This window comes from Aulonocara sp. 'chitande type north' Nkhata Bay, linkage group LG10 (genome assembly GCF_057382095.1).
Source record: "Aulonocara sp. 'chitande type north' Nkhata Bay isolate Kocher_YH1m ecotype deep benthic linkage group LG10, A_spYH_male_GT1.1, whole genome shotgun sequence".
Taxonomy (NCBI): Eukaryota; Metazoa; Chordata; class Actinopteri; order Cichliformes; family Cichlidae; genus Aulonocara; species Aulonocara sp. 'chitande type north' Nkhata Bay.
The window spans coordinates 35,670,302-35,698,175 of NC_141353.1; the positions used below are offsets into that span (position 1 = coordinate 35,670,302).

Sequence of the window (27,874 nt, forward strand, 5' to 3'; positions counted from 1 at the left end):
AAGAAACAAATCAGATCTTAATATAATAATAATTCTTTATTTAAAAGGGACAGTGCAGTTTAATATAGTCCAAATATAAAACATGATATTGATGTACTGCACATAGCTATTGCTAATTTAATATTTAAATGTTGGCTAAAACAAGGGCTTTGTCCTGTCCTCGCTTTTCAGTCTTTGTGATCTGCAGCCTCAGGGTTGAGATGCGCCACTGGGACAAAGGGAAGGGTTACAATAGGGAGGGGACTATAAGTGACGAATAAGTGGTTTAGGGTCTCTTCCAACCGCTCCGGATCAACGCGTCCGCTCGCAGGAAAGGCTGGTTTCGGAGATCTGTGAGTAGGCATGGAGAGGGGGGGTGAGAGACAGGGGGACACACATGTTAGACGACCAAGAGGTCAATCTGGACATTTGCTTCTGTTTACATCTCAATTTCTTAAGAGTGTTTTTAAGCAAGAAGAGCAGAGGATGTACACTCAGTTCTCACTTTATTAGGTACACCTAATTTATATCAGTTGTTCCCTCATTTCTGTAAATGAGGTTAAGCTAAAAAAAGAAAAGCAAATAGGAACACCTTACTGTATAATGCAGTACATGAAAACAGCACCACAAACACTTCCTCTTTTTTACAATGAAGATGAAACTATGAAAAGTTGCCTTTATTGCAGGACTGTTGTTAGTCTGCATTAGTTTGAGCTCCCTAATAAACTGACAACTGAGTGTTTATTGTTATAATTTTCAAATCCAGAAAATCTGGAAACACTTGTGCAGTTAAAACTTTGGGTTAAAGCTGAAATTGTCCATAAGAGCTACAAAATTAGCAAATGTGGCAGGAATGCCACATTCCCATAGCCTTGTATTTCAACTGCTAGAAGTTGTGCTTCAAAACGGAGAAATTCAAGGCTTTGAGACGGTGATTTTGGCAAATCAGTAACACTAAACAATGAGGACGTTACAAAGTAACCACTCTGGTTACGATACAGTGGTCAACAAGCTCTTGAGTTTGCAGATTACCAAACAGGATGGCTGTCACAGAGGAAACAAAAGTGTGGATACAGACTGTGTTCACGTAAGTTTGATTCTGGTTTCTTCTAGAGCCTGTTGACCAAATAGCTGTTGAGCACACCGCAGGTGACATTTAGCACAGACAAACATGGCGGACGCTGCCGACTGGTGAGAGGTAAATAAACAATGGACAACATGCAACACGTAACAGGAAGGGGTGAGGATGCCATGGGTTACCGGTCCGTTGCCATGGTAACCGGTCCATTGCCATGGGTTACCTGTCCGTTGCCATGCGTTTACATGCGTTGTTATGGGTTAACTGTCCGTTGCCATGCGTTTACATGCGTTGTTATGGGTTAACTGTCCGTTGCCATGCGTTTACATGTGTTGTTATGGGTTAACTGTCCGTTGCCATGGGTTACCGGTCCGTTGCCATGGGTTACCGGTCCGTTGCCATGGTAACCGGTCCGTTGCCATGGTAACCGGTCCGTTGCCATGGGTTACCTGACCGTTGCCATGGGTTAACTGTCCGTTGCCATGCGTTAACTGTCCGTTGCCATGCGTTTACATGTGTTGTTATGGGTTAACTGTCCGTTGCCATGCGTTTACATGCGTTGTTATGGGTTAACTGTCCGTTGCCATGGGTTATATGACCGTTGCCATGGGTTAACTGTCCGTTGCCATGCGTTAACTGTCCGTTGCCATGCGTTTACATGCGTTGTTATGGGTTAACTGTCCGTTGCCATGGGTTACCGGTCCGTTGCCATGGTAACCGGTCCGTTGCCATGGGTTACCGGTCCGTTGCCATGGTAACCGGTCCGTTGCCATGGGTTACCTGACCGTTGCCATGGGTTAACTGTCCGTTGCCATGCGTTAACTGTCCGTTGCCATGCGTTTACATGTGTTGTTATGGGTTAACTGTCCGTTGCCATGCGTTTACATGCATTGTTATGGGTTAACTGTCCGTTGCCATGCGTTAACTGTCCGTTGCCATGCGTTTACATGCGTTGTTATGTTTTAACTGTCCGTTGCCATGGGTTACCGGTCCGTTGCCATGGTAACCGGTCCGTTGCCATGGTAACCGGTCCGTTGCCATGGTAACTGGTCCGTTGCCATGGGTTAACTGTCCGTTGCCATGGGTTAACTGTCCGTTGCCATGCGTTTACATGTGTTGTTATGGGTTAACTGTCCGTTGCCATGCGTTTACATGCGTTGTTATGGGTTAACTGTCCGTTGCCATGCGTTAACTGTCCGTTGCCATGCGTTTACATGCGTTGTTATGTTTTAACTGTCCGTTGCCATGGGTTACCGGTCCGTTGCCATGGTAACCGGTCCGTTGCCATGGTAACTGGTCCGTTGCCATGGGTTAACTGTCCGTTGCCATGGGTTAACTGTCCGTTGCCATGCGTTTACATGTGTTGTTATGGGTTAACTGTCCGTTGCCATGCGTTTACATGCGTTGTTATGGGTTAACTGTCCGTTGCCATGCGTTAACTGTCCGTTGCCATGCGTTTACATGCGTTGTTATGTTTTAACTGTCCGTTGCCATGGGTTACCGGTCCGTTGCCATGGTAACCGGTCCGTTGCCATGGTAACCGGTCCGTTGCCATGGGTTACCTGACCGTTGCCATGGGTTAACTGTCCGTTGCCATGGGTTAACTGTCCGTTGCCATGCGTTTACATGTGTTGTTATGGGTTAACTGTCCGTTGCCATGCGTTTACATGCGTTGTTATGGGTTAACTGTCCGTTGCCATGCGTTAACTGTCCATTGCCATGCGTTTACATGCGTTGTTATGTTTTAACTGTCCGTTGCCATGGGTTACCGGTCCGTTGCCATGGTAACCGGTCCGTTGCCATGGTAACCGGTCCGTTGCCATGGGTTACCTGACCGTTGCCATGGGTTAACTGTCCGTTGCCATGGGTTAACTGTCCGTTGCCATGCGTTTACATGTGTTGTTATGGGTTAACTGTCCGTTGCCATGCGTTTACATGCGTTGTTATGGGTTAACTGTCTGTTGCCATGCGTTAACTGTCCGTTGCCATGCGTTTACATGCGTTGTTATGTTTTAACTGTCCGTTGCCATGGGTTACCGGTCCGTTGCCATGGTAACCGGTCCGTTGCCATGGTAACCGGTCCGTTGCCATGGGTTACCTGACCGTTGCCATGGGTTAACTGTCCGTTGCCATGGGTTAACTGTCCGTTGCCATGCGTTTACATGCGTTGTTATGGGTTAACTGTCCGTTGCCATGCGTTTACATGCGTTGTTATGGGTTAACTGTCCGTTGCCATGGTAACCGGTCCGTTGCCATGGTAACCGGTCCGTTGCCATGGGTTACCTGACCGTTGCCATGGGTTAACTGTCCGTTGCCATGGGTTAACTGTCCGTTGCCATGCGTTTACATGTGTTGTTATGGGTTAACTGTCCGTTGCCATGCGTTTACATGCGTTGTTATGGGTTAACTGTCCGTTGCCATGCGTTAACTGTCCGTTGCCATGCGTTTACATGCGTTGTTATGTTTTAACTGTCCGTTGCCATGGGTTACCGGTCCGTTGCCATGGTAACCGGTCCGTTGCCATGGTAACCGGTCCGTTGCCATGGGTTACCTGACCGTTGCCATGGGTTAACTGTCCGTTGCCATGGGTTAACTGTCCGTTGCCATGCGTTTACATGCGTTGTTATGGGTTAACTGTCCGTTGCCATGCGTTTACATGCGTTGTTATGGGTTAACTGTCCGTTGCCATGGGTTAACTGTCCGTTGCCATGCGTTAACTGTCCGTTGCCATGCGTTTACATGCGTTGTTATGGGTTAACTGTCCGTTGCCATGGGTTAACTGTCCGTTGCCATGCGTTTACATGCGTTGTTATGTTTTAACTGTCCGTTGCCATGGGTTACCGGTCCGTTGCCATGGTAACCGGTCCGTTGCCATGGTAACCGGTCCGTTGCCATGGGTTACCTGACCGTTGCCATGGGTTAACTGTCCGTTGCCATGGGTTAACTGTCCATTGCCATGCGTTTACATGCGTTGTTATGTTTTAACTGTCCGTTGCCATGGGTTACCGGTCCGTTGCCATGGTAACCGGTCCGTTGCCATGGTAACCGGTCCGTTGCCATGGGTTACCTGACCGTTGCCATGGGTTAACTGTCCGTTGCCATGGGTTAACTGTCCGTTGCCATGCGTTTACATGCGTTGTTATGGGTTAACTGTCCGTTGCCATGCGTTTACATGCGTTGTTATGGGTTAACTGTCCGTTGCCATGGTAACCGGTCCGTTGCCATGGTAACCGGTCCGTTGCCATGGGTTACCTGACCGTTGCCATGGGTTAACTGTCCGTTGCCATGGGTTAACTGTCCGTTGCCATGCGTTTACATGTGTTGTTATGGGTTAACTGTCCGTTGCCATGCGTTTACATGCGTTGTTATGGGTTAACTGTCCGTTGCCATGTGTTAACTGTCCGTTGCCATGCGTTTACATGCGTTGTTATGTTTTAACTGTCCGTTGCCATGGGTTACCGGTCCGTTGCCATGGTAACCGGTCCGTTGCCATGGTAACCGGTCCGTTGCCATGGTAACTGGTCCGTTGCCATGGGTTAACTGTCCGTTGCCATGGGTTAACTGTCCGTTGCCATGCGTTTACATGTGTTGTTATGGGTTAACTGTCCGTTGCCATGCGTTTACATGCGTTGTTATGGGTTAACTGTCCGTTGCCATGCGTTAACTGTCCGTTGCCATGCGTTTACATGCGTTGTTATGTTTTAACTGTCCGTTGCCATGGGTTACCGGTCCGTTGCCATGGTAACCGGTCCGTTGCCATGGTAACCGGTCCGTTGCCATGGTAACCGGTCCGTTGCCATGGGTTACCTGACCGTTGCCATGGGTTAACTGTCCGTTGCCATGGGTTAACTGTCCGTTGCCATGCGTTTACATGTGTTGTTATGGGTTAACTGTCCGTTGCCATGCGTTTACATGCGTTGTTATGGGTTAACTGTCCGTTGCCATGCGTTAACTGTCCGTTGCCATGCGTTTACATGCGTTGTTATGTTTTAACTGTCCGTTGCCATGGGTTACCGGTCCGTTGCCATGGTAACCGGTCCGTTGCCATGGTAACCGGTCCGTTGCCATGGGTTACCTGACCGTTGCCATGGGTTAACTGTCCGTTGCCATGGGTTAACTGTCCGTTGCCATGCGTTTACATGTGTTGTTATGGGTTAACTGTCCGTTGCCATGCGTTTACATGCGTTGTTATGGGTTAACTGTCCGTTGCCATGCGTTAACTGTCCGTTGCCATGCGTTTACATGCGTTGTTATGTTTTAACTGTCCGTTGCCATGGGTTACCGGTCCGTTGCCATGGTAACCGGTCCGTTGCCATGGTAACCGGTCCGTTGCCATGGGTTACCTGACCGTTGCCATGGGTTAACTGTCCGTTGCCATGGGTTAACTGTCCGTTGCCATGCGTTTACATGCGTTGTTATGGGTTAACTGTCCGTTGCCATGCGTTTACATGCGTTGTTATGGGTTAACTGTCCGTTGCCATGGTAACCGGTCCGTTGCCATGGTAACCGGTCCGTTGCCATGGGTTACCTGACCGTTGCCATGGGTTAACTGTCCGTTGCCATGGGTTAACTGTCCGTTGCCATGCGTTTACATGTGTTGTTATGGGTTAACTGTCCGTTGCCATGCGTTTACATGCGTTGTTATGGGTTAACTGTCCGTTGCCATGCGTTAACTGTCCGTTGCCATGCGTTTACATGCGTTGTTATGTTTTAACTGTCCGTTGCCATGGGTTACCGGTCCGTTGCCATGGTAACCGGTCCGTTGCCATGGTAACCGGTCCGTTGCCATGGGTTACCTGACCGTTGCCATGGGTTAACTGTCCGTTGCCATGGGTTAACTGTCCGTTGCCATGCGTTTACATGCGTTGTTATGGGTTAACTGTCCGTTGCCATGCGTTTACATGCGTTGTTATGGGTTAACTGTCCGTTGCCATGGGTTAACTGTCCGTTGCCATGCGTTAACTGTCCGTTGCCATGCGTTTACATGCGTTGTTATGGGTTAACTGTCCGTTGCCATGGGTTAACTGTCCGTTGCCATGCGTTTACATGCGTTGTTATGTTTTAACTGTCCGTTGCCATGGGTTACCGGTCCGTTGCCATGGTAACCGGTCCGTTGCCATGGTAACCGGTCCGTTGCCATGGGTTACCTGACCGTTGCCATGGGTTAACTGTCCGTTGCCATGGGTTAACTGTCCGTTGCCATGCGTTTACATGCGTTGTTATGTTTTAACTGTCCGTTGCCATGGGTTACCGGTCCGTTGCCATGGTAACCGGTCCGTTGCCATGGTAACCGGTCCGTTGCCATGGGTTACCTGACCGTTGCCATGGGTTAACTGTCCGTTGCCATGGGTTAACTGTCCGTTGCCATGCGTTTACATGCGTTGCCATGGGTTACCTGACCGTTGCCATGGGTTAACTGTCCGTTGCCATGGGTTAACTGTCCGTTGCCATGCGTTTACATGTGTTGTTATGGGTTAACTGTCCGTTGCCATGCGTTTACATGCGTTGTTATGGGTTAACTGTCCGTTGCCATGCGTTAACTGTCCGTTGCCATGCGTTTACATGCGTTGTTATGTTTTAACTGTCCGTTGCCATGGGTTACCGGTCCGTTGCCATGGTAACCGGTCCGTTGCCATGGTAACCGGTCCGTTGCCATGGGTTACCTGACCGTTGCCATGGGTTAACTGTCCGTTGCCATGGGTTAACTGTCCGTTGCCATGCGTTTACATGCGTTGTTATGGGTTAACTGTCCGTTGCCATGCGTTTACATGCGTTGTTATGGGTTAACTGTCCGTTGCCATGGTAACCGGTCCGTTGCCATGGTAACCGGTCCGTTGCCATGGGTTACCTGACCGTTGCCATGGGTTAACTGTCCGTTGCCATGGGTTAACTGTCCGTTGCCATGCGTTTACATGTGTTGTTATGGGTTAACTGTCCGTTGCCATGCGTTTACATGCGTTGTTATGGGTTAACTGTCCGTTGCCATGCGTTAACTGTCCGTTGCCATGCGTTTACATGCGTTGTTATGTTTTAACTGTCCGTTGCCATGGGTTACCGGTCCGTTGCCATGGTAACCGGTCCGTTGCCATGGTAACCGGTCCGTTGCCATGGGTTACCTGACCGTTGCCATGGGTTAACTGTCCGTTGCCATGGGTTAACTGTCCGTTGCCATGCGTTTACATGCGTTGTTATGGGTTAACTGTCCGTTGCCATGCGTTTACATGCGTTGTTATGGGTTAACTGTCCGTTGCCATGGGTTAACTGTCCGTTGCCATGCGTTAACTGTCCGTTGCCATGCGTTTACATGCGTTGTTATGGGTTAACTGTCCGTTGCCATGGGTTAACTGTCCGTTGCCATGCGTTTACATGCGTTGTTATGTTTTAACTGTCCGTTGCCATGGGTTACCGGTCCGTTGCCATGGTAACCGGTCCGTTGCCATGGTAACCGGTCCGTTGCCATGGGTTACCTGACCGTTGCCATGGGTTAACTGTCCGTTGCCATGGGTTAACTGTCCGTTGCCATGCGTTTACATGCGTTGTTATGTTTTAACTGTCCGTTGCCATGGGTTACCGGTCCGTTGCCATGGTAACCGGTCCGTTGCCATGGTAACCGGTCCGTTGCCATGGGTTACCTGACCGTTGCCATGGGTTAACTGTCCGTTGCCATGGGTTAACTGTCCGTTGCCATGCGTTTACATGCGTTGTTATGGGTTAACTGTCCGTTGCCATGCGTTTACATGCGTTGTTATGGGTTAACTGTCCGTTGCCATGGTAACCGGTCCGTTGCCATGGTAACCGGTCCGTTGCCATGGGTTACCTGACCGTTGCCATGGGTTAACTGTCCGTTGCCATGGGTTAACTGTCCGTTGCCATGCGTTTACATGTGTTGTTATGGGTTAACTGTCCGTTGCCATGCGTTTACATGCGTTGTTATGGGTTAACTGTCCGTTGCCATGCGTTAACTGTCCGTTGCCATGCGTTTACATGCGTTGTTATGTTTTAACTGTCCGTTGCCATGGGTTACCGGTCCGTTGCCATGGTAACCGGTCCGTTGCCATGGTAACCGGTCCGTTGCCATGGGTTACCTGACCGTTGCCATGGGTTAACTGTCCGTTGCCATGGGTTAACTGTCCGTTGCCATGCGTTTACATGCGTTGTTATGGGTTAACTGTCCGTTGCCATGCGTTTACATGCGTTGTTATGGGTTAACTGTCCGTTGCCATGGGTTAACTGTCCGTTGCCATGCGTTAACTGTCCGTTGCCATGCGTTTACATGCGTTGTTATGGGTTAACTGTCCGTTGCCATGGGTTAACTGTCCGTTGCCATGCGTTTACATGCGTTGTTATGTTTTAACTGTCCGTTGCCATGGGTTACCGGTCCGTTGCCATGGTAACCGGTCCGTTGCCATGGTAACCGGTCCGTTGCCATGGGTTACCTGACCGTTGCCATGGGTTAACTGTCCGTTGCCATGGGTTAACTGTCCGTTGCCATGCGTTTACATGCGTTGTTATGTTTTAACTGTCCGTTGCCATGGGTTACCGGTCCGTTGCCATGGTAACCGGTCCGTTGCCATGGTAACCGGTCCGTTGCCATGGGTTACCTGACCGTTGCCATGGGTTAACTGTCCGTTGCCATGGGTTAACTGTCCGTTGCCATGCGTTTACATATGTTGTTATGGGTTAACTGTCCGTTGCCATGCGTTTACATGCGTTGTTATGGGTTACCGGTCCGTTGCCATGGGTTACCGGTCCGTTGCCATGGTAACCGGTCCGTTACCATGGCAACGGACCGGTTACCATGGCAACGGACAGTTAAAACATAACAACGCATGTAAACGCATGGCAACGGACAGTTAACCCATGGCAACGGACAGTTAACCCATAACAACGCATGTAAACGCATGGCAACGGACAGTTAACCCATGGCAACGGTCAGGTAACCCATGGCAACGGACCGGTTACCATGGCAACGGACCGGTTACCATGGCAACGGACCGGTAACCCATGGCAACGGACAGTTAAAACATAACAACGCATGTAAACGCATGGCAACGGACAGTTAACCCATGGCAACGGACAGTTAACCCATAACAACGCATGTAAACGCATGGCAACGGACAGTTAACGCATGGCAACGGACAGTTAACCCATGGCAACGGACAGTTAACCCATAACAACGCATGTAAACGCATGGCAACGGACAGTTAACCCATAACAACACATGTAAACGCATGGCAACGGACAGTTAACCCATGGCAACGGACAGTTAACCCATGGCAACGGTCAGGTAACCCATGGCAACAGACCGGTACAGTACATTTCAACATTTTCAGCAATCACTCACAATCCTGGCACAGTGAACACATCGCACAGTGGCATGATTGTTCTTGCATTTGTGTTTGACCTGACACATGGCTCTTTTTCCAGGACTAGGTGTGGAGGGTTGTGTCCGAAGCAACTGTTCTTTTCTTGCCTTCTTCTCAGCTACATGAGAGTGAGCCAACTCTCTTGCAAGCTCCACCACATTTACATATGAATGACTAGGAATGGTTCCATCAGCCTCATTACTACATTTTCAGAAAGTCTCTCCCCAGTGGGACGATTGGGGTCCTTGCCAAGATATGGGAAGACATTGCAAATGTACTTGGATTTTAGGTCGCAAGCCACCCAAAACTTGATCCCAAACTTGTCAGGTTTACTTGCAATATACTGCAGGAAACAGCACCGAGTCTTTGATGGGAAAAGCTGTTCATCAACGGTGATATGTAGACCAGGGTTGTAGCACGTGATGCAGTTGGTGACCAATGATCCCCACACACTGGAAATTGCAGCGAACTTATCAGTCTTTGCTCGATTTGCTCCATTGTGGCATCAATCAGACCACTGGTATAATGTTGAAATGTACTCACTCACTTTTTATTATTATTTGTAAATATGTGTACAAATGGTTGGTTTTTTGTACTGTTTTTATCAATAAATCTCAGCAACAAAGGACCTACACCCATGTGTGTTGATTTCTCCCTAAGACGGCAAACTGAAACACTCCAAGTTGGTGACTTTTGGAGATTTATTTCCCTGGATGATTGAGAATGCATCAAGATGAAACACAAAAGGAAGTTCACAGCTTTTAGCAGCTCCCCCACCCCCTCATCCACACACCCCCACTCCCCTCCCTCCAGAATTCCCAGCTAACAACCTAATATACATATGAATGACTAGCCAATTTAGCTTCCACTTGGCTGAAGCTAAAGCTTAGCTAAAACCCATTTGGCTGCTCTCCGGGTTTTAAAGGTAGAAAAAGCCAAATGGCAGTCCGTGGTGATGTAAGTGTTAAGTAACTTTTGTCCCATCTTACCCACACTTCACATGATTGATTAGAGTCCATGTCTGGAGACATCTATGTGCCAGTATCAGGTCACCCTTATGGCACCTCCTATTGGCAATAGGTGATAATCATCCCATGTCTTTCCCCAGGACACTGACAAAGAACTGAAGCCTGCTAAGTAAAAGAGTTTTGCTCTCTCTTCTTCCCATTCGGTTGAGCAATTTTCTTGCATATATGCTATAATTTACAAGCATCCATGCACCCACTACACTACACTTGTTCTAAAATTTTCAGTCAGTTTAATTAAATATATTTTGGTCCTATAAACTCTGTGGTCTTTTTGGTCTCTCCTTTTGTCTGAATTCTGGGTTGGCTCATGACAAAATGAGGTCTTGTCCTCTTTAAAAACAGACTGGTTTAGTGGGTTTTAGCCTGCTTTCCAGTGGCATTAATTTCGTTTGAACTTTCCTGGTAGGGGGCTCGAAGGGGACGTATCTGACAGTGTAATTTATTTAGAGAGATTCATTGGTATCTTTGGGGGAGAGAGAGCTAAGTCACTGGTTGTTCAGGTAGTTTGTTTGTTGGTGCATTCAATTGGTTCTTTACAAGATGTGCTACTGCCATTCAATTCTGTATGTTTCACTTTAAACAGTAAATATGTTTTCTTTGTTCTATTATGAATAAAATGCAGGCTTATGAGATTTGCAAATTATTGCAGTTTAAAAAAATCTGTTTTATGATATTATATTTTATAATTTGCGTCAGACTTTTTTAAATTGAGGCTTTAATTAGAAAAGGTGTACTTCACAATAGATAAGGCACAAGAGTCTATTTTCAATCACTGTAGACCTATAAAATGTTCCCTACAGCTGGAATAAAGTATTATAAAGTTCATTAGTTAAGATCAATATGTATACACACACACAAACACACACACAGATGTTGTTCAGACACAATATCACAGTATTGGTTCAGCATACTGCTTACACAGTGTTGACTGAAGGAAACGGTTTCCAGGGCCTAATCCGTGGATCGACTTCCTTCGAGGCGTGGACGTCTATCAGCAGAGAATGTACCTTCACCTATCAGCAGAGAATGTACCTTAGTCTGTAACACAGTCAAATATATTCTCAAGTAATATTCAAGCATGCCATTCAGCGTGTTAGTACGAGCTCGGGAGCAGCTTGGGAGAACAAGAAAACAGAGACTGCTTTAGATTGTCTTCCCAAAGTGACTCAACTTTATTCACAAGTACAACAGTTTATATAGAGGGTAAAATTCATGAGACAGCAGATTATCAGTTTAAACCAGTACAGACCAAGATAAGGCAGCGTCTTCCTGCCCATGGGTGAAGAAGCATCCTTTGTGTAGTTTATTAGTTCAGCTACAATTGTGATTATCTCAGCGACATATTTTCAAGGCACAAAACGAAGAGTTCTTTCATTAGTGAAATCTGAAACAAACCATTTGGCCTTCAACAGGCGTCTAAAAGATTAAGAAACTAATGTAGCTGAGGGAGTGATCTCTGTGGTATTTCAACCTTGTACCAGCCTGTGATTCTCACACATCAATTCTTGGGTCAAAGAGAACAATAACTAAAACAAAGGGGCCTTATTGAATGACAGAGTTTTCCTGCATAATGTCACTATAAAACAATATCCAGTAAATGCTCCCATGGTACTAAAATACCTAACATTGACTATTTCCCAGACTGGCTACCATCAGAGTTTCAGAGTGATCAGAGTTATTTAGTCAGTCAGGAAGCAGTCTGCCCGTCTCATTAGCCAGCCTCCAGTACCTCTTCCTCAAGAGGAACGCTGCTGCCTTGGGCTGCCTTTGCCGGGTGAAAATACCCTTCTTGTTCCCCACCACACGATAGATTCCTGAAGACACAACACAGTTTGACAAGAACACTGTCACAGTGCAGAATATAATAAGCTGAATAAATAAAGCTCTGGTTTTTAACCTAGTGGCTGCTTCCCTAGAGCTTCAGCTATTGTTGTATTTAACTGCAGTTCTGGCTCTACAGGTTGCTTTATTTTGAAGCTGCAGTACCTTGTGATGTCATGAAGTCAGCAAAGTTCCAGATGAGTTCACCAACGAAATACTGATTCCTCTTCTGGTCGAACACATCATGGTAGCTCTGCAGGAGAGCATTCTGGTACTCCTCAGTGAACATCATGGGTGGATCCTAAAGAGTGACAGTAAGACTTGTTAAAGGTGCAGAGATGACTTGTGAGTGAGTGGAGTGAGTTAGTGAGTGAGTGTATACTTACCATGTGAAGCCCTGGAACTGCATCTGCTCCATATTCACTCTGGATGATGGGTCTCTGGTACTTTCTGTACCAGTTTTCAAAATGAGTGCTCAGCTGAAGAGGAATGATATCCAACCGGCCTTGATCAAAATACCAGGCAAAGTAACTGTTTGCACACACTACATCTACATAGGGACCCTAGAGAAAAAAAATAACCCAGAAAAGGATTCAGAAGTATTCTTCAACATGGTTATGATTTACAATTATTTATTAAATATTTATGACACAATTTTCTTGCAGTCACCCTTTAAATAATAAAATCTGTAAGGTGCTTTTTATCAACCAGTTTCAAGTTGGGTAAATGAGTGCATGGCGCTTCTGTTTTAAAATAAACACCATGCCCCACACTGACATGCATTAATGTTCCTCGGTCCACTGCATTAAACTGGAGGCTCTGCTCTTCATCTCTTCATTGCCTAGGTGAATCGTGGTATCAGAACTCCACTCTCAGTTTAGGATAACAACCGCATCATAGGAGTCAAGACGGAGCACATATAATCTTATTGTATGCAGATGATGTTTTACTATACTAACAGAACCACACTCGTCATTATCTCCATTGAAGAATTTTATCTCTGAATTTCGTCTTTACCCAGCGTATAAGATCAATACAGACAAAACTGAGGAAATGGATGTAAACAATAATATTCCAAAGAGGGTGAAACATACTCCTTGTTCATATGTCCTTGTCCTTGATGTAAATATATAAAAATTGTGTATGTTTCTGTTCTGTGTCTTGTGTACTGTTTGTTTGTATATGTGTCTTTCTTGCTGCTGTTACACCCACATTTCCCCTTGTGGGACAAATAAAGGATTATTATTCTATACTCAGTTGACTAAATTTACTTACTATGACTTATTAGGACTTAAAAAGAAAAATCAACATGGGTTTTGTGAGCTGCTCATCTGGTGTTAATTAACTAACTTAGTTAAATTGCTATCTTGAGCAGGGCACAGACCTGAAGCACTCAATGTGATTCATTTCACTTAGTATAAACTTCACCTTTTAACATGATTATAACAGAGGTGCTACTTAGCAAATTCTGTTACACTATTATCATCAACGATGTGTCAAATAAAAAGTCTGGAAACTGAAAAAAGAAAGGGATGTGCAGACTTTGTTTAATATGTGATGTTGACATTGATTGATTGAATCTTTATTTTGAACATGTTGAAAAAGTACAACAAAATAGAATTAAAAGAGACAAATGAACAAAGCAAACAAAAGGAAAACGAGCAACCACAACTCCAAATAACTTTCATGTTCAAAAAGGAGCAGGAAGAAGCATAAGCTTATTTAATCCCACCCCTTTTCCACTATCTAGTATCAATAGACTACAGAAATACCTCCTTGCAATTACATTATATGTCATGTGTATTTATTTTTTTAAATATATATACATATATGTTTCTATCTATCCATACATACGTATATACACATACGCACATATACACATTTTCAATAACCCCATTAACACCTCTAGGATACACAACCTACAAATATATATATATACACCCATACCAACATACCCGTGCACCCGCACACACATGAAAATATTAGACAACACCCTATCAAATCTCTACCTTTTCCCTGTACCCTGTAAAAACCATATCCTTAAACCGCTTTTTAAACTGCGCCATGCTCGGACATTGCTTCATATCTTTACTTAGTCTGTTCCACAGCTTCACTCCACACACAGAGATGCAAAAACTTTTTAATGTTGTACGGATACGAGGATGTTTTAAAATTGAATTCCCCCCTCAAATTATATCCCCGTTCCCTTTTAATTAGTGTGATGGATGAAGAAACTCACCCCTTTGTCCATGTCAGCTGCAGCGATTGTGACGTAAGTGACAGGTCGGGTTTGGTCCAGAGCTTTGGTGTGCTCAATCAAAGTCCTGTAAGGGGGTAGAAAAAAAGGAAGTGATTTGATGTTGGGCTCAAATCAGCAAAAGATGTGTCTTGAAATGCAGTTGTACTAAATACAGGAAATGCCGTCTGGGACATACCAAGTGTTGCTACATTATGGGGAATTGGCTGGAATTATTGACTTTAAATGTTAAATTTCCTTCCTTAGTTGGACATTTAGTTGTCTTATTTCTGTTTGGTTAAAATAAATGTTTGTTTCTTAATAATTACATTAGTGTTTGTCTCTAAGTTCTTCTTTGCTTGTTTTTTTTTAATTTTTTTTAGCTCAATTGTTTGTTGTTTTATGCTCAATTTAGTTTGGTTTTAAATGTTAGTTTGTTATATTTTGTTGCCATTACAATTAGGGCCAGTAGGATACAGAATATTTAAGCTCAACATGATATTTAGTAAATTAAAAAGCCGATATTCCAAAATATCAGCCAATTTTTATTTATTTGATCATTTTTTCCTCTCTCAAACATGACTTGTTTATACTACACTCTGCTTGGATCAGCTGGTTTTTGTGTTTGTGGGGTTCCAAACAACAGGGACGTTGCAGAGTTGCACCTTCTAATGGCTGAACTATGCAAAATCAACACTCTACTTTTTTAAAAAAATTAATTCATCACTTCAGCTCGAATTAGTTCTGTTCACTTAATTTCTTAGGGCTCCATGATCACCTTTTGGGTTTTTTGCTTTTTTTTGTAAAACAAAATCCACTTTTTAAAAAACTACATTATGTTACTCATGCCTAACTAGCTTTGTCCCTCATACCAGCTATCAGATGGATATCAGATGCTACAGACAAACTGATCTTTTCTACCAGGATTTTAAGAGTTATTACTGTTACACCTTCAGTGTGATAAAGCACATATTTGAGAAGTAGAATAAACATCAGAATTCACATTTTCAAACAAACGGAATAATCCAACATCATGTTGCTTATCTGTGCAGTGATGACTATTTGAAGGGTGGCAATAATTGGAGCTTTACACCTCAAAAGAAAAATAACCTGTACTCACTTGAAATAAAATTCAGCAGGAGGCATCTCTGAGGCGGGCTCATTGGCTACCGACCACATGACCACAGAGGGATGGTTCTTGTCCCGGCGCACAAGCTCGTCCATGACAACCAAGTGGTGAGACAGAGAGGCGTTTCGAAAACTGCGACTATCAGCAAGGCACAAAAGAACACAACTCAGCCTGAGCTGAAAGACTAACGACTCAGATCCATCCACACTGCAAGATGTGAAGACCTAACTCATAACTGTTCTGCTTTCCAGTAAAGTTCAGCTATTGTGAGTTAGTCTTTTATTATAAAATGTAATATTATGAGTACTGTACACATTCAGGTTTAGAAACATGTGGACAAAAGTCAGTTAAAAAAATATGAAAAAAAACCCCTCCAATTTGTCAAAGAAGCTTGCAAAGAAAAGCGTCTGGACTTCTTTAAGTTGCTTGAAGACGTTTCACCTCTCATCCGAGAAGCTTCTTCAGTTCTAAGGTCAAATGATGGAGATGTAAAAATACTGAAATTGTTACTTTACAGTATCAGAATCAGAATCAGAATACTTTATTGATCCCTGGGGGAAATTATTTTTTTGCTAGATGACCAGATGCTGGGGGCAGAGGAAGCATGTGGAGAGTCCCAGATAGTCCCACTCCAATTTACAGTTTTTTCTGAATGCTTAAACCCTAACTGTGATTCCTGTAGCACAATCTCTAAAACTATTCAGACTTATAGCAAAACCACTCACTGAGTTTGCAAAACTAAAAGCACAAAAACTGCTTTGCACTCAGTTTGCAATTTTGTAACACACACTTTGCAAAACTGTAGGCACAATTAACTACACAACACTCAATTACCAAATTTCCAACACACTCCTAGCAAAAGTATACACATGTATGGCTATCATTAACACTAATTTGCCAACTGTCTGGCACACTTTCACATGTGAAAACTTTTTTAGATAATTAGTTCACTTTGCAATCAGCCTAAGCACTATAATACAGGTAAGCTGTGTGTGCGGAGTACAATGGAGGGAGCAGAAAGAGTGAGAAGTAGAGGAGGCCGAGGAAGAGGACGTGGAGGTGAAGAAGTAGGATGAAGAGGACGACAAGGACAAGGAGGAGCAAGAGGAAGACGAGGAGGGGGGAGAGGAAGATGAGGAGGGGGGAGAGGAAGGGTAGGAAGAGTAAGAAATAGAATTGCTGATGACATCAGAGCTACAATAGTGGACCATGTAATCAACCGTGGAATGACCCTGAGGGTAGCTGGCCAACGGGTCCAGCCTAACTCGAGCCGCTACACTGTAGCAAGTACCATAAGGACATCTTGAAATGAGAATCGGTTAGTACAGTCACTTCGCACAAAGATTTGTAGCACTGCCATATGCCAATGAGAAACACACCAATACCATTGATGTAAAAATACTGAAATTGTTACTTTACAGTATCAGAATCAGAATCAGAATACTTTATTGATCCCTGGGGGAAATTATTTTTTTGCTAGATGACCAGATTGCTAGATGACCAGATGCTGGGGGCAGAGGAAGCATGTTCACTGCAGACCAAGTAACCCATATAGTCATTATGGCGATTGCAAATAATCCTATACTTGGAAATAAACACTTGTGTTTGTTTTGAGCCGGCAGTGGACCTTCTCTGGACCTCCCGAAGTCCACAACCAGTTCCTTAGTCTTTGAGGTGTTGAGTTGCAGGTGGTTTGTGTGACTCCATGCGACAAAGTTCCTCACCAGACTTCTGTACTCCTCTTCCTGATCATCCCAGATACACCCCATGATGGCCGTGTCATCTGCAAACTTCTGAATATGGCATAATTCAGAGTTGTAGCAGAAGTCAGAGGTGTACAGGGTGAAGAGAAGAGGGGACAGCACAGTTCCCTGTGGTGCTCCTGTGCTGCTGACCACAGTGTCAGACGTGATGTCCTTCAGCCTGACGTACTGTGGTCTGTCGGTGAGGTAGTCGGAGATCCAAGCCACCAGGCAGGGGTCCACCTCCATCCTGTTCAGTTTTTCCTGAAGCATACAGGGCCGGATGGTATTAAAGGCACTGGAAAAGTCAAGAAACAGTATCCTGACCGTGCCTTTTCCCCCATCCAGGTGTGAGTGGGCTCTGTGTAGGAGGTACAGGATGGCATCCTCCACTCCGACACCCGCCTTGTATGCAAACTGTAGTGGGTCCTGGGCACGTTGTACCTGTGGTCGGAGGAAGTTGAGGAAGAGCCGCTCTAGAGTCTTCATAAGATGTGACGTCAGTGCCACCGGTCGGAAGTCATTCAGCTCATTGGGCCGGTTCTTTTTGGGGACCGGGACGATGCAGGATGTCTTCCATAGGGTGGGCACTCTCCCCAGTCGCAGACTGAGGTTGAAGACTCGTTGTAGCGGCTCCCCAAGTTCAGCAGCACACGCCTTAAGCATCCTAGGACACACCTTGTCTGGGCCTGCTGCCTTTCTGGGGCGAAGCTTCCTCAGTTGCCTCCTGACCTGATCCACTGTGACACTGGGAGATGTTTGGGAGGAGGGGAGGGGGGGAGATGTCTTGCTGCTGAGAGAGGGATTGGAGGAGGGGGGTGTCATGGTGTCAGGAAGGGGGGGAAGCGAGGGAGGCAGGAGAGTGGGGAGAGGACTCTGTAGTGAAGGTGAGGGTGGGGGGGTTGTGGGCTGGTCAAACCTGTTGAAGAAGTTGTTGAGTTCGTTTGCCTTCTCCACAGTCCCCCCCACTGTGCTTTTCTTGGTGTTGTGGCCTGTGATGGTTTTCACACCATTCCAGACCTCCCTCATATTGTTACTTTACAGTATCAGAATCAGAATCAGAATACTTTATTGATCCCTGGGGGAAATTATTTTTTTGCTAGATGACCAGATTGCTAGATGACCAGATGCTGGGGGCAGAGGAAGCATGTTCACTGCAGACCAAGTAACCCATATAGTCATTATGGCGATTGCAAATAATCCTATACTTGGAAATAAACACTTGTGTTTGTTTTGATGTGTTTGAATAAACACCAGTACTTGAAGTTTGGATCCCTCTATGCTTATGGATCTATGACAGAAGTATGAGCTCAAACTGACATAGCCTACCTTGTGCACAGAGAAAGCAAAAGCCAGATGTGTTTTGTATTCATACCATCAGTGTGCAGTTGGCGCATTGTGTGCTTAGTAGATGATGGCTTGTGTGTACTGTTTGATACGGAAACACTATTTTTACGAAGGTGTGAAGAGTTAATCTAGCTGTGTTTGCTTTTGCAAGAGAACTACGATGTTTTGATTATTGGGTGACAGGTTTTCTTATTTGTGTGAAGAGTTTTGCAAAATTAGCCAATAGTTACAAAAAATGTGCTTAAGCAATCAGAAAAAACTGTAATCTAGCTGTGTTTGCTTTTGCAAGAGAACTACAATGTTTTGATTATTGGGTGACAGGTTTTCTTATTTGTGTGAAGAGTTTTGCAAAATTAGCCAATAGTTACAAAAAATGTGCTTAAGCAATCAGAAAAAACTGTAAACATGTGTATGGCAGACAGTCATCTTGTCTAATACTGTCAGGGTCCTCTGAGCAATTATGGACTAATATTATAATGTATGTATTTTGTATTGCTGTCCCTCATTCTCCCTGCTTGTAGACATATGTGCATGTAGGTGTGTGTGTGTGGCCCTGGCAGGTGATTGGCCACACCTGAAGACCTTGACACACCTGCAGTTGATCAGGCCTGTCGGAGGAGCTACTTGAGAGTGTGGTGGAGCTCTCTCCGATGCTGGATCATTGCGTGGCTTCACGTTTCTCTCGACCAGTTCTTAGTTTGAGTCTCCTGCATTATTGTGTGTCTGACAGCTGCCTCTCTCTTATGTCCCCAGGAGTAGCGGGAGACGAGAGGGCAGCGAGCACGGGGTGCTCATCATGGAGAAGCGGAGACAGGAGCACTAACACTGGGAAGAGGACACGTCACGGGAGTCGGGAGAGCACGGGATTTATTGTCATGTTTTTCCATCACTGTAAATAAACGCACTGTCTATACACAGAGCACCGCGCCTGGGTCCTCATTCCCCATATCCCCACGGTCTGCCAGCCAGACCGTGACAGATACACTGTGTGACATAGCTGTAATTAACTTAGGAATGAAGTCAAGTTTGATATGCAGACTGAATGCTTATAGCCTATGACAATCACATGTCATTTCATGCAGTATTCCTATTGGTCACAATAGTGTGTAACATTTTTTGGCAATTCTAACTTGGGCAGCATGAAGTTCATAAAGAGTTTCAGCAGGGGTGGTATTGGACAGCATGTGCAGTTTTCTCTATGTCTTCATATGCTGTGGCAAACAGAATCTTTCACTTTTGACCTTACTGAACCCTCAAACATATCCAAAGGTCACACAGATATGTGTGGTAACACTTACATGTCTTTGATGCCAACACCTGGGCACTCATCTATCACCACAATCCCATGACGGTCACACATCTGCAGGATCTCCTCAGCATAGGGATAGTGGCTGGTACGGAATGAGTTGACCCCTAACCACTTCATTAAATTAAAGTCCTTTACAATTAGGGGCCAGTCAAAGCCTCTACCACGAATCTACAACACATTAAAACCAGAAAAGTAAACATATGGTCATTGGAGCCTATTTTCTGCAAAATTTAAAGGAGTTTCATCCTTCTAGGGGTACTTACGTCAGAGTCCTCATGCTTATTGACCCCATGGAAATAAAATGGCTTGTTGTTAATGAGGAACTGGGTGTTGGTAACGTTTATTGTGCGGATACCAACTGGCAGAGTATACTCATCCTCATATGTTGATGTCTCACTGACTGCAATTAGGTGGACCTCAATGTTGAAGAGAAAATGTTAGAATAATCGAAACAACACAACCTGACAAATCGAGTGGCAATGCTCAGTCAAACCACATCACACTGCAGAAACACACCTACATGCCTGTGAGCATGTTGCCTTACCTTCATAGAATAAAGGTAACCTGGATTCTCGTGCATCAAGTACGGCCACCACAGCTTCACATCTACCACTTTAAGCCCTCCAGATGACCCATTGGAGGAGGCCACAAAGTGGCCATCTTTGTCCATTAGAGTAATGTTCAGAGTGTTGTTGAAGCCACCTTGAACAGATACTTTGTATCTGACAAGACCTACAATGCAGAGGAAACAGCAACATCTAATGAATAGACAGAAACTACACATTTAAAGTCTGATGTATATGATGCGGATGCTAATCTCTCTAAGCTTTTAAGATAAGATAAGATAAGATAGAACTTTATTAATCCCTCGGGTGGGTTCCTCTGGGAAATTCGACTTCCAAAAAAAAGCACAGCAACGACCGAAGTTACAGTTACAGAATTGTTATATATATATATATATACACTCAACAAAAATATAAACGCAACACCTTTGTTACTGCTCCCATTCCCCATGGGATGGACGTAGAGACCTAAAATTCATTCCAGATACACAATATAACCATCCCTCCCAAACAGTGGTCACAAATCAGTCCAAATGTGTGGTAGTGGGCACATCTGCCATATTGAAATAATCCATCCCACCTCACAGGTGTGCCACATCAGGATGCTGATCTGACATCATGAGTAGTGCACAGGTGTACCTCAGACTGCCCACAACAAAAGGCCACCCTGGAATGTGCAGTTTTTTGCTCTATTGGGGGTCTGGGGACCCAGAACCGGTCAGTATCTGGTGTGACCACCATTTGCCTCATGCAGTGCAACACATCGTCGCATGGAGTCTATCAGATTGTCAATTGTGGCCTGTGGAATGTTGGTCCACTCCACTTCAATGGCTGTGCGAGGTTGTTGGATATTCGTGGGAACTGGTACACGCTGTCGTATACGCCGGTCAAGCACATCCCGAACATGCTCAATGGGTGACATGTCCGGTGAGTATGCTGGCCATGCAAGAACTGGGACATTCTCAGCTGCCATCTGCCCTGAACAATGTGAGCCATGATTCATCCGTGAAGCGCACACCTCTCCAACGTGCCAGACGCCATCGAATGTGAGCATTTGCCCACACAAGTCTGTTACGGCGACGAGCTGGAGTCAGGTCAAGACCCCGATGAGGACGACGGGCATGCAGTTGAGCGTCCCTGAGACGGTTTCTGACAGTTTGTGCAGAAATTGTTTGGTTGTGCAAACCAATTGTTCCAGCAGCTGTCTGGGTGGCTGGTCTCAGACGAACTTGGAGGTGAACCTGCTGGATGTGGAGGTCCTGGGCTGGTGTGGTTACACGAGGTCTGCGGTTGTGAGGCCGGTTGGATGTGCTGCCATATTCTCTGAAACGCCTGTGGAGACGGCTTATGGTTGAGAAATGAACATTCAATGCACGGGTGACAGATCTGGTTGACATTCCTGCTGTCAGCATGCCAGTTGCACGCTCCCTCATTGCTTGTGGCATCTGTGGCATTTTGCTGTGAGACAAAACTGCACATTCCAGGGTGGCCTTTTGTTGTGGGCAGTCTGAGGTACACCTGTGCACTACTCATGATGTCAGATCAGCATCCTGATGTGGCACACCTGTGAGGTGGGATGGATTATCTCAATATGGCAGATGTGCCCACTACCACACATTTGGACTGATTTGTGACCACTGTTTGGGAGGGATGGTTATATTGTGTATCTGGAATGAATTTTAGGTCTCTACGTCCATCCCATGGGGAATGGGAGCAGTAACAAAGGTGTTGCGTTTATATTTTTGTTGAGTGTATATATATATATATATATATATATACACACACACACACACACACACACACACACACACACACACACACACACACACACATATATAAATACAGAGACAAATATAAATAAAATATACAAAGGGGATAAATAGAATAAATAGGAATAAAAAATAAAAATACAAGTGAATTGCACATTTCAAGTATTGAGTCTATTGCACTGTTGACTATTTACAAAAGTATTGCACAAGGTATTGTACAGTGAGGTGAGGAGGCACTACAGCTTAGTTGTTCCCCCCTCCTTTGTCCTCCTGTTTCCTGTTTCCCCTCCCTCTCCCCTCCAGAGAGGAGTTAAACAGTCTGATGGCGTGTGGGACAAAGGAGTTTTTAAGTCTGTTAGTTCTTGTCTTGGGGAGAAGCAACCTGTCACTGAACAGACTCTTCTGATTGTTTATGGCCGTGTGCAGAGGATGCCCAGCATTGTTCATAATGTCCAGCAGTTTCTTTAATGTCCTTTTCTCTGCCACTGTCACCAGAGTGTCCAGCTTCATGCCGACCACAGAGCCAGCCTTCCTGATCAGTTTCTCCAGCCTGGATGAGTCCTTCTTTGCTGTGCTGCTCCCCCAGCACACCACAGCATAGAAAAGTACTCCAGCAACCACCGACTGGTAAAACATCCTCAGGAGCTTCCTGCAGATGTTAAAAGACCTCAGCCTCCTGAGGAAGTACAGTCGGCTTTGGGCTTTTTTATACAGGTGCTCTGTGTTGCATGACCAGTCCAGTTTATTGTCCACCCACAGCCCGAGGTACTTGTACTTGTTGACCACCTCCACCTCCTCCCCCTCTATCTGAACCGGCAGTGGACCTTCTCTGGACCTCCCGAAGTCCACAACCAGTTCCTTAGTCTTTGAGGTGTTGAGTTGCAGGTGGTTTGTGTGACTCCATGCGACAAAGTTCCTCACCAGACTTCTGTACTCCTCTTCCTGATCATCCCAGATACACCCCATGATGGCCGTGTCATCTGCAAACTTCTGAATATGGCATAATTCAGAGTTGTAGCAGAAGTCAGAGGTGTACAGGGTGAAGAGAAGAGGGGACAGCACAGTTCCCTGTGGTGCTCCTGTGCTGCTGACCACAGTGTCAGACGTGATGTCCTTCAGCCTGACGTACTGTGGTCTGTCGGTGAGGTAGTCGGAGATCCAAGCCACCAGGCAGGGGTCCACCTCCATCCTGTTCAGTTTTTCCTGAAGCATACAGGGCCGGATGGTATTAAAGGCACTGGAAAAGTCAAGAAACAGTATCCTGACCGTGCCTTTTCCCCCATCCAGGTGTGAGTGGGCTCTGTGTAGGAGGTACAGGATGGCATCCTCCACTCCGACACCCGCCTTGTATGCAAACTGTAGTGGGTCCTGGGCATGTTGTACCTGTGGTCGGAGGAAGTTGAGGAAGAGCCGCTCTAGAGTCTTCATAAGATGTGACGTCAGTGCCACCGGTCGGAAGTCATTCAGCTCATTGGGCCGGTTCTTTTTGGGGACCGGGACGATGCAGGATGTCTTCCATAGGGCGGGCACTCTCCCCAGTCGCAGACTGAGGTTGAAGACTCGTTGTAGCGGCTCCCCAAGTTCAGCAGCACACGCCTTAAGCATCCTAGGACACACCTTGTCTGGGCCTGCTGCCTTTCTGGGGCGAAGCTTCCTCAGTTGCCTCCTGACCTGATCCACTGTGACACTGGGAGATGTTTGGGAGGAGGGGAGGGGGGGAGATGTCTTGCTGCTGAGAGAGGGATTGGAGGAGGGGGGTGTCATGGTGTCAGGAAGGGGGGGAAGCGAGGGAGGCAGGAGAGTGGGGAGAGGACTCTGTAGTGAAGGTGAGGGTGGGGGGGTTGTGGGCTGGTCAAACCTGTTGAAGAAGTTGTTGAGTTCGTTTGCCTTCTCCACAGTCCCCCCCACTGTGCTTTTCTTGGTGTTGTGGCCTGTGATGGTTTTCACACCATTCCAGACCTCCCTCATATTGTTCCTCTCCAACTTCTGCTCCACCTTCCTCCTGTAGGTGTCCTTTGCTTCCCTCAGGCAGCGTTTCACCTCCCGCTTTTGTACATCAGTTTACCTGCTTACAAATTCTTTTGTGCTAGTAAGGATTTTAAATCACTGTGCATCACTGTATTAATTAATTTAATTTACCAGTGTTATCCATGAAGTTGGTCTCCACTGAGATGTCATCCACATGCACTTTAGGAGTAGTATACAACAGTACAGAACGATGAATCCCAGCATAGTTGAAGAAATCAAAGTCAATGTTTTGCACAAAAAACCCATCAGGATACCTGCAGACCAAACACAGTCTTCTCGTCATTTACATTCTCACTGATGCATCAGCTTAAAGTTTTGAAGTGTGGCAAGGAAGTCAAAAAGAACCCAGTATCACACAAAATGTGTAATAGACACTCTGGTCCACTGTGTCCATTTCACGCTTTGCAGGACACACGTGCAGAAGTTGCATTACTAGCAGGGGAAGATAATATATGTAAAGGCAAGCAAAAAAAATATGACGTACATTCCAGGTCCTTTACTGCAACTTACTGCAACTTCTGTTTGCGTGTACATTTCATGTTTTGTAGAGGCAAAGTGTGAAATGGACCAGCGTGCCTATTACTTGCTTTGCCATAATATTAGGTTGGACAAACACATGAACCAAAGAAAGAGCCTACCTGCTGCTGTCATTCATGTACTGGATGGTGCCTGGAGGAAGAGTCTCCAAAGTTAGGGTGTTGTTTACCGCGATGGTGATTCTGCATGGCTTTGTTGGTTCCTTGCGGATTAAACTACTAATCTCTGCCTCAAAAGGAAGGTGGCCACCTTCATGCTCTGTCACTTTCTCTCCATTCACCCACTGCAACAGAGAATGATCACCGTTTTACATGAGCTGAAATTTAATGATACACAATCTAATTTAAAATGAAGCAAGGATGTATTTTGAAACAATACATTTCTTCCTTATTTTAGCAAAATGCATGTATTACAACAGCATTAATCCACAGGTTTAATGAGTTTAGGTTCTAAACAGTCCAGACTTTTTTACCCACTGAAAACACAAAATATTAAGCAAACTCTTAAGTCGGTGAGATCTTATATCAAGAAATTCATCTGCTGCTGTACCAGATTTTTTGTAAAGTAATCATATTTTTTCAAGAAAACATGTGTTTCGTTACATGATGTGTTTTTCTGTAATATTTTCAAATAAACAACATGATTTTTAAAATGATTTTTGTGGCGGATGATAACTTTTTATATTTGAATTTATTCAAACTTTGAGTGAATGGCTCATAAAAGATGCAGGTGATACTCACCACTATTGAGTAATAGTGAGCACTTCCCACTCTAAGAACCACTCTTGTTCCCTCATCGGAGATCCAGCGGGCCGGCACGAACACCTCTCGCTCATACCACACCCAGCCAATGAAATCTCTCAGTGTGGGGTCCTGTGTGATGTCATTGTAGCTGGCAGGAACTGGCATTTCAATCACTGGGCCCGTCTAAAGAATACAAAACAACAATAAGAAGACAGGACTTTACAGGGATACCCATGGTAGCCATGTTTATTATATTATATTATTTATTATTAATTTCAAAGTAGACAATATACATATTCATCTAATTGAGGTCATTTTGATTCTCTGAGGTCATGGTAAGCTCCCTTCCTGGGAGTCTGGCCCTAACAAGATGAGACTTATTAATATAAAATTTCAACCTTTGTTCTCATTTTAAAAATGTTTCTTTCTATTTTTTTCTTTTTCTAAAATTGTGAACATCTTCAGCTCTAAATGTCCCTACAGAACTCAAAAGGAGGCACAGTCTGACAGGAATATATCCTATTGTGTGGCATTTAAAGGGCTGATAAGCCAAAAATATTTAGTTACGACTGTGAGCCAAACTGATAAGTTTATGCATGCCTTACTGCTGTGTTGTTTACATAGTTATTTTGTTTTTGTTTGTTTTTTTCTTTTTTTTGGGGGGGGGGGGGGGGGGGGGATCTGAATTTTTGTTTTTAATTCAGTTTAGTTTCAGTTTCAAAATTTTAAAAAAAATTGAAAACACCAAAACCAAGGATACTTCCTCAAATATTCAATTCAAAGCATTCAAATTTTCTTTTAGATTTTCTTTTTTGGTATAAATCTACATAATTGCAAAATGTTTAAAAGTTCTTGTTTACCGAGAGTACTGTATGCGACCGTTGTATCCATGTCAACAGTAAAACAAGTAAAACAACGTAGACTGATTTGTTTCATCTGACCTATCACCTCCGATCCCGCTCACCTCTGTCAGCCGACGTTTGTACCAAGCCTTCTCGAAGCCCTCGTTCCTGTTGGGGGACCCGTCAGCCCTGAAATCCCACAGCCCGTTCAGCTCCTTCACCTCTCTGAAGGAGGACTCCTGGGGAAAGAGCATGCCGCCGTCCAGCGGGAGCACCGTGCCAAACACTGATAGCAGCCACAACACACGGAGCACCGAGAAGCTTCCAGGTACAGACATCCTGAAGCCCTCTTCTACTGCCCTCTCAGAGAGGAACACAGTTTTTATCACCTGTTCTGGGGTCACATGACAGCAGCCGTTATTTTACATCGGTGACGAGATTTTCCGACTCTGCTCCGAGATTACAGAGGGCAGATGTTTCAAAACAGGTGAAGTCTGGACAAAACGGGGACACCGCAAACTAACAGAAAGTTCTAAAAAAAAAGTAATCTCAACTTGCATGAAGCAGGACGAACAACAGTAACCAAAGCTAAAGGCACTGAGAACTGTTTGAACTGTTTGAAACTAAGTAAATTTATTTAGGGCTTTTCAGAAACAGTCACAGAGCCCTGCACACAAGAAGAGCAAATAAGAACATTAAGTACCACAAAAATAAATATTTAAATAACAATTCTCAACAGAACTTCTAATCAAAAAAGTGTTTAGAACTGTAAAACCAATACTAAAATCTGTTGGGAGCCAAAGTCATATCGTTTTAAAAATGCAGTCGTTTCTTAAATTTAAATTATATTTAGTGACTAGAAAGGAGACAAAACATGGTTTCCTGCACTGTCATCATCATATAGAGAATTTTTTTTAAATAAGGAGATTGTCATTTAAACACTAAAACTAAAAAAGAGACACTGAACAGCCACTACTACAGTCGCAAAGCGTAGGCTGTAGTTGCAGGAAGAATAACAGACGCCTTCGAAATACCAAAATTATGCATCACTGGTGGTCAGAGGGCCCGGTGGCGCCCGCCAGTGTCCGGCAGCCTCGCCTCTGTCAGTGCGCCCCAGGGCAGCTGTGGCTACAATGTAGCTTGCCATCACCAGTGTGTGAATGTGTGTGTGATTGGGTGAATGACTGAATGTAGTGTAAAGCGCTTTGGGGTCCTTAGGGACTAAGTAAAGCGCTATACAAATGCAGGCTATTTACCATTACCATTTTAAGGCCATTTTGTTTTCACCACAGAGAAATATGGTGTTAAACACATTCTTTCTTTTTCTGGGAATATGAATGTGAAAATGAATTTAAAT

At 44.9% G+C, this 27,874-nt stretch overlaps 1 protein-coding gene across 2 annotated transcripts; it reads right to left on the reverse strand.

Moving 5' to 3' along the window:
* Window positions 1-17: 17 nt before the first annotated feature.
* Window positions 18-27,072, reverse strand: gusb (glucuronidase, beta). Of its 2 annotated transcripts, XM_086309732.1 has the most exons (14): window positions 26,640-27,072; window positions 25,673-25,858; window positions 25,034-25,215; window positions 24,507-24,649; window positions 20,580-20,767; window positions 20,299-20,451; window positions 20,025-20,203; window positions 15,629-15,775; window positions 14,512-14,596; window positions 12,659-12,835; window positions 12,438-12,573; window positions 12,181-12,265; window positions 11,370-11,464; window positions 18-330 (listed from the first exon to the last, which is right to left on the reverse strand). In XM_086309732.1, exons 1-13 carry the CDS (start codon window positions 26,853-26,855, stop codon window positions 11,461-11,463), a joined length of 1,881 nt encoding a protein of 626 aa, XP_086165858.1. In that variant the 5' UTR covers window positions 26,856-27,072; the 3' UTR covers window positions 18-330; window positions 11,370-11,460. The 2 variants fall into 2 exon arrangements, with proteins under 2 accessions (XP_086165858.1, XP_086165857.1); XM_086309731.1 differs by having other exon boundaries at window positions 11,370-12,265.
* Between the last annotated feature and the right edge of the window lie 802 nt (window positions 27,073-27,874).